Raw genomic sequence first — 19,010 nt, 5'->3', positions numbered from 1 at the left:
ACTTGCACATAGAGTGGGCATATATATACACAGCGAGGAGCAGTGACGTACAGAAGGCGGGCTTGGGGTCGCCCTTAATTGCCTCCCCGTTTAAAAAAATCACGACCAATAAAAAAAAAAGGAAAGAGATAAAGGGTGAAATCTACTTTATTTTTTATTAATATTGACATGTTAAAATCTGTCACAATTTGGATTTTTGTAATAGAAATGCCGAAATTTTTGCTCACTAGCTTCGCTCGCTCGCTTGCCAATTTTATCTGGTCCCCTAAAAAATGTTTCCTCATTACGCCTCTATGGTGAGGAGGAGAGGCATATGCAGTCATCCCCAAAGGTTCCAATATCGGGGTTGACTCATTGATCCCTTCACCCGCTTTCATTATTCTATTTTCTAAAATCTATCACAAATAAATTTCCCTTTTAAATAATTCCAAAATTTGCCCCTGTAGTCCCATTATCCCATCCCCCCCCCCAATATTCTATATTATTATTTTGTTCATTCATTCATTCATTTTGGGGAGCTTATTAAATGTGCGTTGAAAACTGCCCATCCCAATATAGCAGAAAATTTGTTGATTTTTTACTGCAATCCACCATGAGCCCATCGTGCGAGCAAGGCTACAATTGTCAATATTTTGCGATGTTGATATCAAGAGATAAGAGGTTTGGCCATAGGGCAAATTCCCTATGTGGATTTATGTTGGAAAACAACTTTTTTCATGATTTATATATATATATACATCAATAAAATTAACATGAGGAGGTATAGCATGGAGGGGCCGGAAGGGGGGGGCTTAATTTCAACCCGGCCCTCATTTTGATCCACCATTATTGGGACCCCCCCCCCCCCCCGCCCCTTCGGCGGTGACCCCTTTGATTTTTCAACTCCCACTGAACCAGTGTGGAAATAAAGAGAAGAAAAAGAGTATATAACAGAACTGTCGACCTATAGCTGGACCGGAAAATTTATATCACTTCACAGCATTGGCGGCGGAAGCCAAAAAAGTTGGGGGGGTCCACCTGAAATTTAGGGCTGCGCTATATGGACACAGGTAAAAAATTGGACAAGCAAAAAAAAAACAAAAAAAAGTTATCAACCAAAATTTAGGGAAGACCACAAAAATTATTGTTAGGTGGTCCACCACCTGCCAATTTAGGAATGGACACAGGTAAAAAATTGGAAAATTGTTTTTTTTTTTTTTGGGGGGGGGGATCCGTCCACTCCACCTCAAATTTTGTGGGGACAGGACCTCCCCCCCCCCCCTCCCTTCCGCCGCCTGTGCTTCACAGACGCCAAGCCCTCTCGGTAAATCCCGCGGTTCAAATGTGCCGACTGGAGATCGAGATCAAAGACTAGATCTATTTCTATTGATAAAGTGTAGGTTTCGTCAGAAAGTGATACGGATGACACGTTGCACAGCTGATTTCGTCTCATTTCTAGTTCCAATCACCTCCACTTTTGTCTAACAAGCCACTGAAGTCTACTGGAAAGGTATGAAATTCGTTCATTTGCCGTTTTTTCTTCATAGTAAGGCATGAGTTGTCTCCAAAATGTAAATTCACATTTTGTGCGGTCCCACGCCTTCATTTTTGTGTTTGTTGTTTCCTCAGTGATACTTAGTGATAAATAGGCGCGGCGTCACCGTCAGTCACTCAGTCAGTGTTTGAGATCTAGATCATATGCTTGTAACACTAACAGAGAACAAGGTTAGGCCACTCACACAAAGTGAAAGGTTGGTAAACATTGCCTCGTTAACAATAACAGAAATAAAATATTTGCTGAAGACAAGTGAAACTCGTTTTCGCTTCTCACCAGGCGGGGCTCTTTCTGGTTAACTTAGACTAGTTAGACCTGTTTGTGTTACTTAGTGGCTATCCATCTTTTTATTTTAAAATATTTTTTAAATATAAAAACAAAATTGCCTACCTCGGCCTGTAAAGTGGGTTCGCATAGATCTATCTCTTCCCATGCTTCAAGTTCCACAGAGATAAAAAGGAAGCTCGATGGATTGGTGGCGCTAATAAAATTCACAAACATAATTCAGCTCGTCGTAGGTATTTTATAACTGCCTAAATTCATTGTATGCAAAATGTCTGTTTGTTTGATAAAATATGGACACCAATCAATGCAATACCTTCCAAAACATACTTTTAGATTATTATCGCTGATAATGACACTTTGGAAATCATTTAAAGCGATGACAAATTAAACCAAAATTTTATGTGCCTTGAATGAAGCCAACAGTGCGAGCCTTTGTCAACAAACATCCACCAAAGTCTATACAGGAAAAAGATTAGACACTTTGCCGACTTCGCATAACGCTTGGCTAGATTTGTGTGTAATTAAAATAGTGGTAGTGCCTAGTCTTTTCCTTGTAGTGTCTTTGATATGAATATAAATTGCGCGCCCTCCTTAGTCGAAAATTAGTCTGCACAATTGTCCAAAGCACCGACGTAAACAGCAACAAAAAGCATTTTTTATTCAAAAGTTGAAGTCCAAAAAGTCACCCCCCTGTACATCAATCGGTAAGTGCAGTGCAATGGAACAATTTGATTAGATTTTAGATTTCGTCAAAGTATCAAATTTCGCGCAATCCCATGGAAGTGATTCGTCTGGGCTCCAGAATCTCCAAAAAAGTGGAAGAATCAGCTCAGAGAGAGAGAGGTGCATGCTTCGTGCCTGCAATTTTTCTGTGCACGGCAGCATGTAATACACCCCGGGGGGAGGGGGGGCACTTACATTGACGAGTGGATACCATGTTTGACCCAAAAAACACATAAAGAGGGTGTCTTTTTCAAGATAGGGCATAACGTAATAAGGGTATCAAAAACACTAAAATAATGAAAAAAAAGGTATCTATTTTCGGTAGAAGAGCTACGTGTTTAGGGTCAAATTTGCGAGGGTATAGAAAATTAGGACTAAAATGTTTTATAAAGGATGTACTTTTTGCCCCAACATTCAACACTACGTGTTTAGAGTACGATTTGTGAGAGGTGGGGCCGTACTAAACCCAATGATGTAGCTAAAGGTAAAGCCGACGTACGTGAGTAACAATTAAAATATCACTGTACTTGTTTGGGGTTCAATTCAGGGAATACTTGCCAAGAGTATCGTTTTGTTTCCAATACTTGTTAAGGGTAGGGGTTCACACGCCAATACTTGTTAAGGGGTGAATTTTCAGAATATGGAAAATATGTGTTTAGGGTGCTTTTTGAGACCCCATGGTCGTGCATAGTATCCACCCGTCAATGGAAGTGCCCCCCCCCCCCCCCGGAATACACCCATTGGTGAGGTTAGCTGGTGAGGCCTACATCATGACCTTGTTCAATGAATGCGTGACTATATGATTCAGCGAAAAATATATACGGGAGCGCTGAGCGATTTCGCTCTCGTAAGCTTTGAAATCGCACTTGCAAACCCAATAGAGAGAGCGATCGGGAAAAAAAAAATCGCTCCCGTGAGCTTGTGTACAGTAACTAGCTCGGCCATACGTCCGCTGTCTTCCCTTCGTGCATGGGTTATAACGTGCACGTAATGTACCATTCACATTCACAAAGCTCAGCGCAGTGAGCGCACTAGTACGGTACGTATGGTAGATGAAAAAATGGCAGCCGTGTGTTGCTGCCCTCTATGTTCAATGAGGTGTGCTTTTATCAAGGCTTTCCGATTAGAATTTTCGATATCCTGGCGAATCAATGCGAGCGACAAGTTCCGAACGCACGCACGTAGATTACAAGCGCAAAGCAGCGGCACAAATCGCGATATATAGCGACTGGTAAATACGTCTAAGGATGATGACGTCATCCAAGATGGCAACTTACGTTGACCAACGGAAGGATCAAAGATGACGATGTTTCGATATCATTTGAAAGGAATTAGCGGTAACTGCGGTCTAAGGTACGATACTTCTGAATTTTATACATTTTTTCGTAAATATGGATGTAATTTCTTTTTCATAATGTGACATTTTATGTACAAAAAACGATCGGAAAATCGGGTTTCCGAATATTAGATCTAACGTTACTGCTAATACGTTGTCTGTACGTACGGGCCTCCAAGGTCTTCAGTCTATGTATTGGTGAGTGAGCCAACGCAGTTCAGCGGAACAACCAAAATACAGAGACTGAAGCTTTTGGTCTACTGCCAGGCCTGTCGTGCGTATGCTGCTCGCTCCGGTCCCCATCGCAGGGAAAGGGGTAGTTGTGAGCTTTGGTGATCAGTTCATTTCAGTCTCTAGTCACGTGAAAAAGCATTCAGCTATGAGGCATACCACGTTCCTCATTTATTATGAGCATTAAGCATTTGTTCCTAAGGAAACTGCACACCAAATTATGCTTATTTACTAATCAAAATCCATGAGAATGTACTCTATTCTATTGGATACTGTACAAAACATATTGAATACCAGCCTTTCATGTATTATTTTACAGTTGTGTAGTAACCTCTCTTTATCTCTTCTTTCAAAGTTTCAGTATCACTCACACAGCCACATCAAAAATTTGATAATCAGATTTTTCTACAATAGCACTGAATAAAGACAAATGGCAATATATATCTAAGTAAATCATTCATTACTTTTATTAGTAAAAAAAAATAGTAGAGATGGCACATTAAATCAAATGGCATTATTGCAATCATTACTTTTGTTGGTAAAAGAAATAAAGAAATAGTACTGATGGCACATTAAAATACAACAAACAATACTTCAAATTTAACTTGTCTAAAATAATAATAATTACAAATGATATGTTTCCTTTTTTTTATTTTAAAAATGGCTCTAGCAAATTAAAAAATGGCTCTTGGAAATTGAAAAATGGCTCCCATAAATTTGTGACCAGTGAGAAAAATGGCTCCTGTAAAAAAAAGAGTATTTTTTCCCTGATATGATTGCATGTCCCATTAAAGGGTATGATGTGAATGAGATGGAAAACTTAAAGTGATGTTTTATTAGCATATCTCGAGACTAATAAAATAGACTCGAGATATTTTTTTTTTACATCAAAATTTATTTGAATTTGAATTTTAATCAACATCAAGTGCCCTGCAAACTCTTATGGTCTTGTCGTAAAAGCATCAGGTCAGAGAGCATATGTACTGTACTGATTTTAATTGCGGACCCCATCAGTCAACATACAGACATACGAGGTCCATTCAGTTCAATATACGTTTATATTCAATTCAATAATTAAAATTTCTTTCCCAAAGGCTATTAACATTAAAGTTATAAAAGTTACAACATGATGGGAGTGCCAACTCTGAATGTACTCTTGTAACAAGTGCACTATAAAAACAACAAAATCAAATTTAATAAAAGAAATCTTCAAAAAAATTCAAATTCTTTTCATACTGTTCACAGATGGAAGTGCAGCAAGCGAACCATTGGCCGCTCTACATCAATGCTGCTATGTCAGTATGTGCCTTCATCCTCACCGTACGGCTCATTCCACGGTTCTATGATCTCTTCATCGCAGCAGACATGTACGGCAAGGATATGAGCAAGAAGGTGCCAAAAGGACAACAACCAAAGAAAGTGTAAGAGAATGGCTATCCTTTCTGAGTTCAGAATATCTTCTGGTGGGTGTTTCATAAAGCTGTTCGTAAGTTAAGAATGACTGGTGATCCTTTCTTGTGATAAAGTGTATACACCAAAACTCTCATTGGCGATGGTTTATTAGCGCGTAAGAAAGGTTTACCAGTCGTTCTTAAAGTCGCTCTTAACTTACGAACAACTTTATGAAACGGCCCCCAGGTGTATTATCGTACTATTGAGGTTTGCAGGGGACTGGCAGGTGCAATACACAGAGTGAACTTCCTACTCTTTGATGAATAGTGAATTGGTTTTTAATAGCATGCATAGGTTTTGACTCTCCTACGTATAGAACCAACATTTGCATCTTTATCATTGATCAAATAAAAAATATCAGGACATTAAAAGAAACTTAAATATTTCCAATTACAAATCAAGCAAATATGGGTGATGCAAGAAAATTGGGTTGCTTTTGAAATCAATATCACAAAAAAATCATTTAATCAATGGAAGTACGCTCGTTTTTTTTTTTAATAAAAGGTTCTAATTTTAGACATTTTATATAACTTCTGCTCGTTCCAGTAATGATGCTACACTACCACTAAATTACGGTACCTATAATCTAAAAACTCCCAAATTTTACTTTATTACTTCATAGCTTTAAAGCCATATCACTTGATGAAGAAACTCATTGTAATAATACCGTCCAAGTGAGAATGGATTTTGTATTCAAAGAGAATAGGGGGGAAAGTTTCATAGATTGAGATTGTTTAGTGATAAAGACCTGTGTGTATAAAATGATGTCATTATGAAGGGATTTAGCAAAACTTAGTATTCCTTTACATTGAATTACGGTTACACTGTAGGCTATATTGATAAATACATTCAGGAGATCATCTTTTATGAGTTTCTTCCCTGTTATGTGAGCAGACAGTTCACTTTAAACAATTAAAAAAAATGAAATTTTTAACAGATGATAATTTATTTATTACCTTCTAGAAAAGAAGTTGTTGTCATGGTTGATTTTTCACCACCTACGTGTAATCTGTTTCAAATCTTTTGATTATCAACTCAGATTGACACAAATTGGTGTTGGTGTGAGGGAGGGTCAAAACTTTTTTTTCATGAATAACTTAATATCTTTCTCTCTCCCTCTCCCTTCTTTTTTCTTATGTCATTGCTATAGTCCAGAGGGCCTTGGGGTCATCACTGGAGCTGTTTTTCTCATTGTCATGTTTCTCTTCATTCCTGTTCCGTTTTGGAGGATGTGGAAGGCAGATACCAGAGAAGATTTCCCTCATGACAGGGTAAGACTGAGGTGTTGTGGATAATATTCAGGGGTGTGACAGTTCAGCTTCTTTGCTGATTTCAGCTTTTCAGCTTATTTTTAGATAAAACTTTTTTTTAAATCTTTTCACAATCAATTTGGTTTTACCTAGTCAGCTTACGTCTACTAGTTTCTGCAGGCTTCTTCAGTCTAGCGCTGACTCGCCGTAGTGGGGTAGTATTGGCAGCGCGAGTCTGAAGAAGCCTGCAGAAACGAGTAGGCAAAAGCTCACAAGGATTGATTGTGAAAATATGAATATTTGTTTTATTTGAGTTCTACCAATCAGATGAATCTGTTAACCCTATCTTAACTGGGCTTTTTCAGACCAATATATACTGGTGGTGGGGGGGGGGTCAATTTGACACCCCCCCCCCCCCAGATCTCAGCCGTTGATTGTGCGATAGCTGCAAAAATTTGCACGCGCGTAGAGCCGGAGGTAAACTACAGGACTGCATAGTAAAATTTTCAAAAAATTAATTGCTTATATTTTGTTATTGTTTAATTATGCAAATAAGCATATGATATTTGCCCTAATTTATTTTTGTTTGTGTATGTTTTTGCCTTTAACTCAATTCATATAGCTAGTAGAATGCAAATTTTTGGTGAACATAGATTTTTACATTTCTAACAGAAATCTACACAAAATTGCTGAAAAAAAATTAATTTCTTATGTAACTTATTGTTTATTTAGTTCTTATGTATTTCTTTGTTGGGGACCCTTTTGCGGTCATAAATAACATAAAAACAAATCCATCTAGACCAACAAAAGTAAAAATAATCATACATCAATGATTTTTGGTTGAAAAACACAATTTGCATTGACTCCGTACGTGTAATCACATTTTTGAACAATTTTGGGACCGACATGCGCTTACGAAATATTGTACCCGGGCGTCGCAAATTTGGTCTCTAAAGATGCACAAGACTTGAAAGTAAAAAGTCAGCGGCGCGGTCAACAAAATTTGCTCAGCAGCATAGTGGCAAAATTTGTCGAGGGGGGGGGTCAAATTGACCCCTCCCCCCAGTTTAATAAGGGTTAACAGAGCTTATTTTCAGCTTTTTGTGTTACTTTATCTATACTAAAGTAAAGGAGCTATTGTTATTTCAGCTATTTTCATTTGCAGTTACTCATAACCCTGAAACAGGTTGATGGTATTCTGCTAAACATTTAACATAAGTGTATCGACGATGTCTTCATTGAAATGCCTAGTCATCCAGACATTTAGTATTCCAGATTGGATGCAAAAGTAATCGGAGTTCAAGGATGCCACTTTTCAGACTAAAGCCCGAATTCACACTTTAATATCAACATGTTTTTTTCCAGAGAAAGCACCTTTTTGTCTTATAGGAAAGGGTTCTTTCTAGATAATTGTCAGACTCTTTTTATTACCTACCTATGGGTAACTATGGATGCTTCAAAACCTACCTGTTTAATTTCACAGTTGTGGGTCGGTCAATTGGAGATGCACACCAGTTTTGATTATGACTAAGTGTGTCTCCTTCCCCCCCCCCCCCCCAAAGTATAAACCATAAACAGAGCACAGTGCACTTAGAAATACCTGTAGTAAGCGCATTAGAAATGTTATGTACTATACTATTATTCTGAATGCAGGCTTGAGCCTCTGTATTTAGCTCCAAATTCCATCTCCTCTTTAGCATCCCGTTAGTTTTTCTTTGCATTTAAATGAGTGCAGTTGAGAAACCCTCTCTTGATGACATTATGTTTCTCTTTCCAATGCAGTTTGTTGAATTCATAGCGGCCTTGCTGTCCATATGCTGTATGATATTCCTGGGCTTTGCGGACGATGTCTTGGACCTGAGATGGCGGCATAAGCTCCAGCTGCCTACGATGGCGACGCTACCCTTGCTGATGGTCTATGTCGTCAATTATGGCTCTACAACCATCATGGTCCCCAAACCACTGAATGCTTACATTGGAAATGACCTCAACTTGGGTAAGATAATAATGATAATATACAGTTCTTGTATAGCGCATATCATATTATGATCATAACATCTCTCTTCGCTTTCAAAGGACTTGGACACTATTACCCCGGCTTTAGTTTGGAGTCTTGTAACTCTTTTTGGAATGTTCCCCGAGAAGTGGAGAAAGTAAATACTGTATATTGTGTGCAAGAATGCCAGAATGAAAAGGGTCACTGATGAAAACAATACCCAAGATGGCTTCTACCCCAAGAAAATTTGTTAGTCACTTCTACCCAGCAATTTTTGCTAGAAAAGGGTATAGTTTGATTTGCTTAGGTACCTTGTCAAAAAGCAGAGCAGCGTCTTCCATGCTGGAATCCCACACTTCCACTACTAGTGCTGCCAAGTAGTACAGATTTTCCGTGTTTAGTACTGAAAAATGAGAAAAATACTGATGGTTTCATGCAAAATACTGACTTCTAAAGTTTCACTGTTATGTGGTGTTGTATGGTATTTCTTTGAAAATACTGATTTCCTCACCAAAATACTAATTTTAGCTTTTGAAATACTGAAACGTTCTTGTTGGTAACTCGACATTCTATCTCCATGATGCAGGTGTGTTGTACTACATATACATGGGTATGTTAGCCGTCTTCTGTACCAACGCTATTAACATCTTGGCTGGAGTGAATGGTATAGAGTGTGGTCAGTCTGCTGTCATCTGCATTAGTGTTATCATCTTTAATATTGTCCAACTTTCAGGTATGCAGTAGTTTTAATGATTCCATTTGTGATTTGTGATCAGTGATTCTACAAATCGGCGTTCACCTAATTTTTAGGCAAATTTTTGAAAATTAAGAGGGTTTCTTGTATTTTTGGAAAGCCTTACATTTACTCTTTAAAGTCATCAAATTTCAGATTTAAATTTGTTTTATTTAAAGAATAAGAGAAGATTAAAGGGGGAGTGAACTGTGTGTGGTCTCTCATTGATTGTGTGTTATAAAAACGGTCTTAAAATATACGTTTTCAGATATCTACTAATACTACAGATAATAAATTGATGTATAATTGTATTTGCATAGAGAAACTAAAATGTTTTGAGAGGAAAAGTAATTGTTTTGCTACTTGGTAACATAATTATTGCGGTATATATGTATGGAGTAGTTAATTAGCATGTTATCATTCAAGTGGGTCTATATTCCTAGACTACACTAGCGTTATGGGTCAGGAAACTGGCCAGGGGCCTGTTGCATAAAAATTTTTACCTGAGAAAACTGGTAAAAACTGAAAACTAAGGTTAGTCTGATTTCTGCCATTGACTTTAACACAGGGCAAAAACTGCGGTAAAAACAACCTGAGTTTTCCCAGGTAAAAAGTTTTATGCAACGGGCCCCAGGTATGAGTAGTCAAGGACTCGAGATGGCGCTATTGGTTCGTATCTGCTTTAAAACTTTGCAAAAACTGGCACATCCTGTCCTTTGATTTTACGAGCGTCCTAAATCATTGTTTCTGTACCATTGTATAGCAGTCTCTTGAATGGCATGCACAGGTAAAACACCCGATCTGAATGCTGCGCGTATGCATTGAGAAATATTACAAACTGACATAAACTGTAGTTTATGCTGCCAAAACCTATGTCACAAAAACTGTGATTCGCATGGTTTTACACAGTTGCCTAAATTCCTGTTTTTCATAAATATAAACAGTATTTGAAATGTCCTTTTAAAATTGTGAATAGTATACCATTCAGATTTCGAATAGATGGTAAATTTTTTCTACTTTTTAGTTGTCAGAATTGTATTTGTCATTGCACCCATTTCTACTTTTCTGGAGCTATTTTGGAACTTAATAGGATTTTTCTCACATACTATTGTCAAATGAAGCCTTTGTATGTTTTCCCCTAGTCATGCAATCAATATCCTATATTTATTGTTGTTTCTTAATTCAATAAATACGGAAGACGGTACAATCTTTGCTATATGGAGTTTTTAATTAGAATTAAATTAAAATGTTGTAATCTCTATATAATGTAGAATCTGAGGAAAGTTTTGTGTTTTTTAAACAAGGAAATGACCAATAAAGTTATTGAATTGAATTGATATTGAAGATTTTGCTTACCATGCTCTCCTTGCAGGCAACTGGACAGAAGCACATCAATTCTCTTTGTATTTCATGATGCCATTTTGTGCTGTATGCCTGGCTCTTCTATATCATAATTGGTGAGTTGACCATCATTAGATAACATCATTATTATCTCAATTTTTATCAGCAAACCCTCCAAAGTCAAAGTGACTGATAAGCACTCTTGTAACTGAAAGTCATTTTGAAAGAAATTTTCTTTCAAATGTTCTTCCCAGAATAGATCATATTTCAATCTTTGATTTTAGGTTTTGCCTGAATTTTAGATGTTGAGAAGAAATGATCTTCAAACATTCATGACCCGTAAGAAAAGTTAAGCACAAAATTGAACAAGTAGCTTTATTTCTTGTTTGTCCATGAAGGAAGAGATCCCAGTCATGCTATATACCTCATGAGAATTGATGTTCATGTATTTGACTTGCATTCAAATTAAAATGAAGGATGCATTCTTATTATTTGCTTCATTTCAATTCGTTTTGTTGATTCCAACTTTATGTGTGAAAACAATGAAAATATATTTATTTACAATGTATTCAATAAAATAAGGCATTGATACATAAGGTGTGGACCCCTTAAAATAAATGAATTAAAAAATTGTGAAATTCTATCCGATTCTTCATCAGTTTGTATCTGCCACAAATTTCATTCCCTAGGTATCCTTCTAGAGCCTTTGTGGGAGACACCTTCTGTTATTTTGCTGGAATGACCTTTGCCGTGGTCGCCATCTTAGGCCATTTTAGTAAGACAATGCTTCTCTTCTTCATACCGCAAGTCATCAACTTCATCTTCTCAGTTCCTCAGCTCTTCCATTTTGTGCCCTGCCCCCGGCATAGACTACCAAAGTAAGTACATGATACAGAGGGGGGTTGATTAGTAAATATAAGTTTTTAGTTCTTTTGCTCTTCCATTTTGTGCCCTGTCCCCAGCATAGACTCCCAAAGTAAGTACATGATACAGAGGGAGGTTAATTAGTAAAGTGAACTGTACTGTCCTTTCGCTCTTCCATTTTGTGCCCTGCCCCTGGCATAGACTCCCAAGGTTAGTACTGTATACAGAGGGAGACTAATCAGAAAAATTGCATAATGCTTATCTGTATTACTCATTTGCCATTCTTCATGGAATGTTGTGATTTTCCCAATTGAATAACTTGAATGACCATTTCTCTCAGATAAATTGAGCATCAAACAACGCTAGTGAACCAATGAAGATAGGCGTAGTATATGTAATTAACTTAAGTCCGTCTTATGTAGTTAATATATGGGCTCAACATCAGATATTATTTGAGCAAACCACAAAATGTGCCCTATAGTTTTGTGTGAATTTTGTTCTTTATGCCTACATGTAAAATATATCATATTTGATGTACATAATTAATGTATCAGTTTGTCTTTTTATTGACAGGTTTGATCCACAGTCAGATACCCTAGGAATGAGCTATTCAAGATTTAAGATGAAGAATCTTGGTTTCATTGGTGAGTTTGAACCATTGTGATCATTCCACCAGACTTGATAGCTTTCATATAATTATGGTAACTATCTCAAAGAATTCTAACAGTTCCAACACAATGACTTATTAGATTTAGCGCATTGTTACCCAGTGGACTAGTGTCCGGACTTTTAAAGAGAGGGTCATGGGTTCAAATCCCCAAGCCATGGCGTAACTTCCTTCAGCAAGATATTGATCCCCATCTTGCTGCACTCGACCCTGGTGAAGAGTGATTGGGTACCCGGTTGGATTTATTCCTTGAATGCGTTAGTGCCTCTGGCAGGTCAACTGCAGGTGTCTGATTTTTAAGACTAACTTTGTCTTCTTTTGGCTCTTCCACAATAATGTACATGTCTTTATATTACGTTTGAATTCCTTACTTGGTTCATTTTCCTCTTCAATTGTGTGTTTTTCCTATTTTTGTACATATTTGTAATGTTTTTTTATTAATATTGGTGAAATAAATGATTTGATTTTTGATAATATGATATCAAGTGCAGCAGTGTATATACATACACATAGAAACAGGCGGCATAGCACTATACAAATGGACATATTATTATTATTATTTATGAATAAATATAAGCAAAATGGTCTGGTAGAAAATAAATCATTGCTTTAATAGTAATGAGCAAAATAAGCATGGCATTCTGTATTAAGACATGTTGTTCTTATTCCCCTGTGTCTGAATGTTAATCTCTGTTATCACATCACAGCAAAATACTGCTTTTGTAAAATTGCATTTTACTGGCTGCTTTGCTTTGTGCTTTAACTTTATGCCTTTACTGCTTTTTCTTTCTTAAAATTGCATTTTACTTCTTTGTTGTTGTTGTTTTTTCAGGGAGGTTAGCAGTGCGTGTCTGTGGGCTTGTAGGAGTGATACACATCAAGGAAGGAGTGGGGGAAGATAAAGATGAGACAGAATGCAGTAATTTCACCATCCTAAATCTTGTCCTTAAAATTATGGGCCCGATGCATGAAAGAAATTTGGTTCTTGTTATGCTCTTCATACAGGTGAGAATGGCTTTGTGCTCATTTTCTCTACCCGCAGTACAACATTTTATTGATCGTTAAATTAAACCATCGTTAAAATTTTGTAATACGGGGAGAGCAAATTGGCTTTGTGAAGACTCAAAACTTTGCTAGCGTCTCTTCACTTGCATCTAAATTCTGTCAATTTTTTTTCTGATTTTAACAAAGTTTAGTGTTTATCAATTAATTTTATTAAGCTGTTGCCAGTTGAAGATCGAGCCCACAGATATAGGCCAATGAGCTGTGATCTATGGGAAATCCAGTTCAATGACATTGGGTGATTTCAAGTCCGGTGTTGGCCTTGGTGTTGGTATTGAAATTTGAATTGCTTCCCCTTGCTCCAAAACTTATTCAGAGTTTGTAAAACTGATCCAGATCGCATTATTGACATCTCAACAACTAGAGAGTGACTTTTCTGGTCCATCTTCATTTTATGTTTGGTGTTATAATTGTGTAAAGATTGGCCTAACACCAACACCAAAAGGTCAACACTGAACTTGAAATCACCCATTTGCTCAGGCGACAATTGCTCCACTGTAAATTCCACACACTAGAGGTATGACCAACTTCAGCCCTGGACTTTACACTGTACTTTACCATGAACCTGACTGTACACCTTACCCGGGGGGGCCACTTACATTGACAAGTGGATACCATGCGCGACCAATAAAACATGTAAAAAGGATGTCTTTTTAAAGATAGGGCACGTTACAAATGTAACGTAATAAGGGTGTCAAAAACACTAAAATAATGAAAAAAGGGTATCTATTTTGCTAGGAAAACTACATGTTTAGGGTCAAATTTGCGAGGGTATAAAAAATCAAGACTAAAATGTTTTATAAAGGATGTGATTTTTGCCCCAGGAGTCAACACTACGTGTTTAGAGAAAGATTTGCGCGAGTTGGGCTGTACTAAACCCAATGATGTAGGTAAAGGTAAAACCGACGTCCGTGACATAACATTGAAATATCGCTGTAGGGGGTTTAGGGGTTCAATTCAGGGAATACTTGCCAATAGTATCGTTTTGTTTCCAATACTTGTTAAGGGGTGCATTTTCAGAATATAGAAAATACGTGTTTAGGGTGCTTTTTGAGATCTCATGGTCGCGCATGGTATCCACTCGTGAATGGAAGTGGCCCCCCCGGGACACCTAACATAAAACCTTATTTCAACCCTAACCCTACTCATGCTTGTATGACATAATCGAACTGTCATAGCCCATTAAGTAGCAATGCATTTTGTTATATGCAGAATGCTTGGAGTGTTATGTATTTTCTTTTAAATATGAGGGGGCCCCAAATTTTTGGCCTATACTGTAAGTCTTAAAGGAGAATGAAACTCTTGGAGCAAGTTAGCTTTTGTGAAAGCAGAAAAATCAAAGAATAAGATCAACAAAATAGGACTAGCAATAGAAGAGTTATGAGCATTTGAATGTCGAGATCACTAATGCTATGGAGATCCTCCCATTGGCAATGCGACCAAGATCTATGATGTCACAGATGAATAACTCTCCCCTTTTGGACACTGAAAATATACCCCAAAACATCTGTTTTTGCTCATTCTAATCATATGACAAACGATTCATCAATGATATAATGTTGTGAAACCTCTGTACTTGTCCTCTCATAAAGAGAACACCTCACCTTGTGATAGACTATAAAAATGAGAATATAAGTGAAACAAGTACTAAAGTAATGAGGGAGTTGTACGTGTGTGACACCATAGATCTTGGTTGCATTGCCAATGAGAGGATCTACATGGCATTAGTGATCTCAATATTCAAATGCTCATAACTTTCTTATTATTCATTCAATCTTCCTCAAACTTTCAACAATATGTTTCTTTGATTTTTCTCTTTGATATGGATTCAGCTGGTTTCAAGGGTTTCATTCTCCTTTAAACGAAATAAAGCCTGGGGCAATTGTCGTGTCATCAGTAATGCCAGTCCGTCTCCAATGGGTTAAGAAGTATAATTTGCATTTAAAACATATTTCTATATTAGAACAATGATATTTACTCATTTCAATTTTGCTGTAGCGATTTTTTCCCCTTTTATGACCCTTTTACACATTTGGTCATTTGTAACTCAAAGGGTTATAGGGATGTGTGTTCATTTTGTCTTTTATTTTCTTTGAGAGTTGTTTGTTCTATGTGTATGGGGATAATGGTATTAACTTTCTTAGTTGGACAATACTTGAATATGTACATCCAACCCTCATTTTTCTCCACTCTTTCTTCACTTATTGACCTCTTCAAGCCACAATAATTCGAGAGCATTACACCTTTTTTATGAAGCAGAAAATAAACCGATCTGGTGGGAGTTTCATAAAGCTTTTTGTAATTTAAGAGCGACTTTAAGAATGACTGGTGAATCTTTCTTATACGCAAAATAATGACCAATGAACATTTAATAGTGACTATCATTTACCACAAGAAAGGATCACCAGTCATTCTTAAAGTCACTCTTAACTTACGAACTGCTCTATGAAATGGCCACCAGGAATGTCCTACATATGAATTTAGCTGTACATATCTCATGGCAATTGCCCAGTTTAAGTATCTTGCTTGATATATTTGTATATCATTTATTTATATGCACAAAATTTGAATTCTTTATATATTTCAATAGTTTAAAGCTAAATTACAGTAGTTGTAGTAAAACACTAATTTCGTGAGAAAGTCTGTAAAACCAAGGTTAAGTATGACTTTATCATCGTGGATCTAGATCTGGTACAGTTACATAAACTGAACTTTGTGAAATCATAAAATCTAAGCTGAAATACGATCACACTGAAGATCGCCAACACAGATAGGCACACGTGGGACAGTGTATTATTATTGCTGGAATAAAGACCCGACGGAAGTGACCGAATCCGCGCTTATTTTGCTTATTTCTCAGCAATTACAAAATTTCTTCCAGAATCCTTTGGCACATATTTTTTATTCATACAAACAGACACTTGGGTGGTCATTATATTAAATTCTGTAAAAATTAATTTTGAGATCGTTACCAGAACTGGAATTTACCTTTAATTCTTTCTTTTTGTTTACCCTCCAGGTTCTTGGATCATGTGTAGCTTTCTTTGTGCGGTTCTACCTGGCCGGATTCTTCTACGATGTTATAGAATACTAGATAATTGATATTTCCAAAGGTTATTTTGAAAAATTATATATATTTGATCATATTTCTGAAATTATATTATCACAAAAAGTGTTTTGTATGAATCATGTGCATAACTGAAACAAATAACCTTTTAAATTACATATGTAATATGTTCAAATATGTAATGTCACTCACATAATCCTATCTAAATCCAAGACACAAATGAATTTTGTTAATACATAATTATGTATCTTATAAACTTATTCTATTCAATTGTTTCTCTTCTTTATTTAAATTTGATTATTTGTGTATGGTTGACCCACTCCTTATTGACCACCTAATTTTCTAAGCATTGTATATGGGAAAATAATTATCAGTTTTACCCACATGTAGTCTGTGTCTCATTTGTGCAGAAACTTGAGCAGATCAGAATCCCAAGTTTAGATCGAAGACTCAGATTCTATGCGCGTATATATCGACGACCCAATGAATTTGACAATTTCAATTATGCTCATTTGCACTCTTCTTTTAGGACCGACCACCTGCTAAACACTAATTTTATGGCCGATTCTTGTCGTGCTGGCAAAATATTTTGACTCTTCCAAATCAGTTCCATGATGTCACCATGCTAAATGATTGTCTCAATACTTTCACTACGAGCTCCGGCACATGATTCGACGATTGATGATGGATATTTGTTCTAAAGGCGATTCCTATCGGATTTATTGCTTTGAACAACTGTTTTTGCAGCGGGTTTTGGGTCTGGTCAATACGATTTTGATAAATTCTACAAAAATTGTACATTTGTATCCCTCTTTTTTCTCTCGTAAAATCAATTCTTATTGTTCCTATGGATGCTGCGTCTACTTTCCGCGTGGAGGGTTTATGATACGTAATATTCTCAATGCGTGCAAGGTGGTCGGTTTCAAAAGAGTTAGTCGATATGTATTGGACTCACTATACAGGGATTCTTAGAAAGACACATAGGTAAATGCACACCCTGAAGTAATTAATAAAGAACAATGATTTGAGCAAATCCCGTTAGTTTCACTTTTGAATAACTATAAGATGAATGAGAAATGATTTTGTGTCACATAGAAACCATGTTCAAGCACTGAGATTCTTAGGTAAGATAATATTTAAAACATATGTGACTTTAACAACTAAATGTAATTTATCTGCCTTTTTTATGTATATTGTTCTTAATATTGAGGAGCTGCCTATTTGCATGCCAGATTTTGCCAGAGAAGAAAAATTACTTCATTTATTCGTCCAATGAATCTTTCAAATCACCAATCATGAATCACCAAATGAAAAAAAAAATTAATTCAACATTTTTCTATTGCAAAAGTCATGCTTTGTAAAATATCCAGTAAATATCACTTGATATTGCATTTAGAGAAAGAGTGATAACATCGTTCAGTCATGCTCATCTGCTGTGTTAATATCAATATTGCTATGTCTACATTTTCAGTAAATTCCATTTATACCAGTAATGTAATTTACTTAACAAATCAGCACCAAAAAGAGAGAATCACTATTGATTTGATTTCTGTCATGCAACACTCTTTTCAAACAGGCAGTATTTATTCCATTCCAACTGATGGGTATATGTATAAGGATGGGGGATTGCCCTTCACCCCCCCCCCCCCCCAAAAAAAAAAAAAATAATAATAATAATAATAATAGTAAATAAATAAAAATAAATAAAAATTGTGCCTATGAGATGACAAAATCACCCAAACTTATCTTTACCTTAAAAATTCTTTGGAGTACTGTTTCAAGCTAGATAAATCTGTTTTTTTTTTCAATTGCATTACCTTTGAAGAATTTTTGGGTGTCTTTCACATCAATTTCATGGTAAAGATATATAATTTTATGGAAATGTCAGTTGTCTTTTGTCTACCTTTCTTCAAGGGGGGGGATTGGGAATTTTATTTTCCCATCGATTGATTTTAAATAAGTGGATCAATAGATCATGAACTTTATGTTAAATTGTCTTATTGATGCTACGACTATGTTACCATTGTTGTGAATTTTTTATGTCAGCATTATTATTGAATATGTGCAGACAAATATAATTATATTTCATACGAATACTGACTCACCTGATGTTTCGTTTCTTCTTTTGTTTTATTAGTATTTCTTTTTGGAAAAAAAAAGAATAACTAAACTCAAACTTGTCGAATGTCAAGCTGGCAGGAATGATGAAATACATATAAAAATATATTGAAAAAAGGGACATCACACTTGATCAGCACATAATACTCTAATGAATTGTCTGTATAAATTTATGTAGGCTTTGGATATTGTTATCCCCATTTTAAGCTTAGATTTGATCAAATTTTACATGTATGACTAAAAAGGCAATTGATTGGAGAAGTGCCATGTAAAATGCCTTTGGTTTATTAATATTAAATAAGAAGTAATCTTTTTGTCTTACCCGCATGAAAAATCTGTGCATTAAGCCAT

General features: G+C 36.3%; 1 protein-coding gene across 1 annotated transcript; it reads left to right on the top strand.

The window, feature by feature from the left end:
- The first annotated feature begins 1,132 nt into the window (after window positions 1-1,132).
- On the top strand, window positions 1,133-18,209 carry LOC129266353 (UDP-N-acetylglucosamine--dolichyl-phosphate N-acetylglucosaminephosphotransferase-like). Its single transcript, XM_064103522.1, has 10 exons — window positions 1,133-1,489; window positions 5,355-5,530; window positions 6,712-6,832; window positions 8,594-8,807; window positions 9,394-9,540; window positions 10,913-10,997; window positions 11,571-11,759; window positions 12,319-12,389; window positions 13,245-13,417; window positions 16,494-18,209. The coding sequence occupies exons 2-10, from the start codon at window positions 5,355-5,357 to the stop codon at window positions 16,566-16,568; spliced, it is 1,251 nt and encodes a 416-aa protein (XP_063959592.1). The 5' UTR covers window positions 1,133-1,489; the 3' UTR covers window positions 16,569-18,209.
- Window positions 18,210-19,010: the final 801 nt, after the last annotated feature.

Source organism: Lytechinus pictus, chromosome 8 (assembly GCF_037042905.1).
Source record: "Lytechinus pictus isolate F3 Inbred chromosome 8, Lp3.0, whole genome shotgun sequence".
NCBI lineage: Eukaryota > Metazoa > Echinodermata > Echinoidea > Temnopleuroida > Toxopneustidae > Lytechinus > Lytechinus pictus.
Note: the sequence above shows the minus strand (reverse complement) of the source record. Positions and strands in the feature narration are given on the sequence as shown.

Excerpts from the sequence above, each read along its gene's own strand:
- LOC129266353 (XM_064103522.1), top strand. The coding sequence starts at position 5,355 with ATGGAAGTGCAGCAAGCGAACCATTGGCCGCTCTACATCAATGCTGCT. Across the intron at positions 6,833-8,593 it reads AAGATTTCCCTCATGACAGG|TTTGTTGAATTCATAGCGGC; the intron begins GTAAGACTGAGG and ends TTTCCAATGCAG. Across the intron at positions 9,541-10,912 it reads TAATATTGTCCAACTTTCAG|GCAACTGGACAGAAGCACAT; the intron begins GTATGCAGTAGT and ends CTCTCCTTGCAG.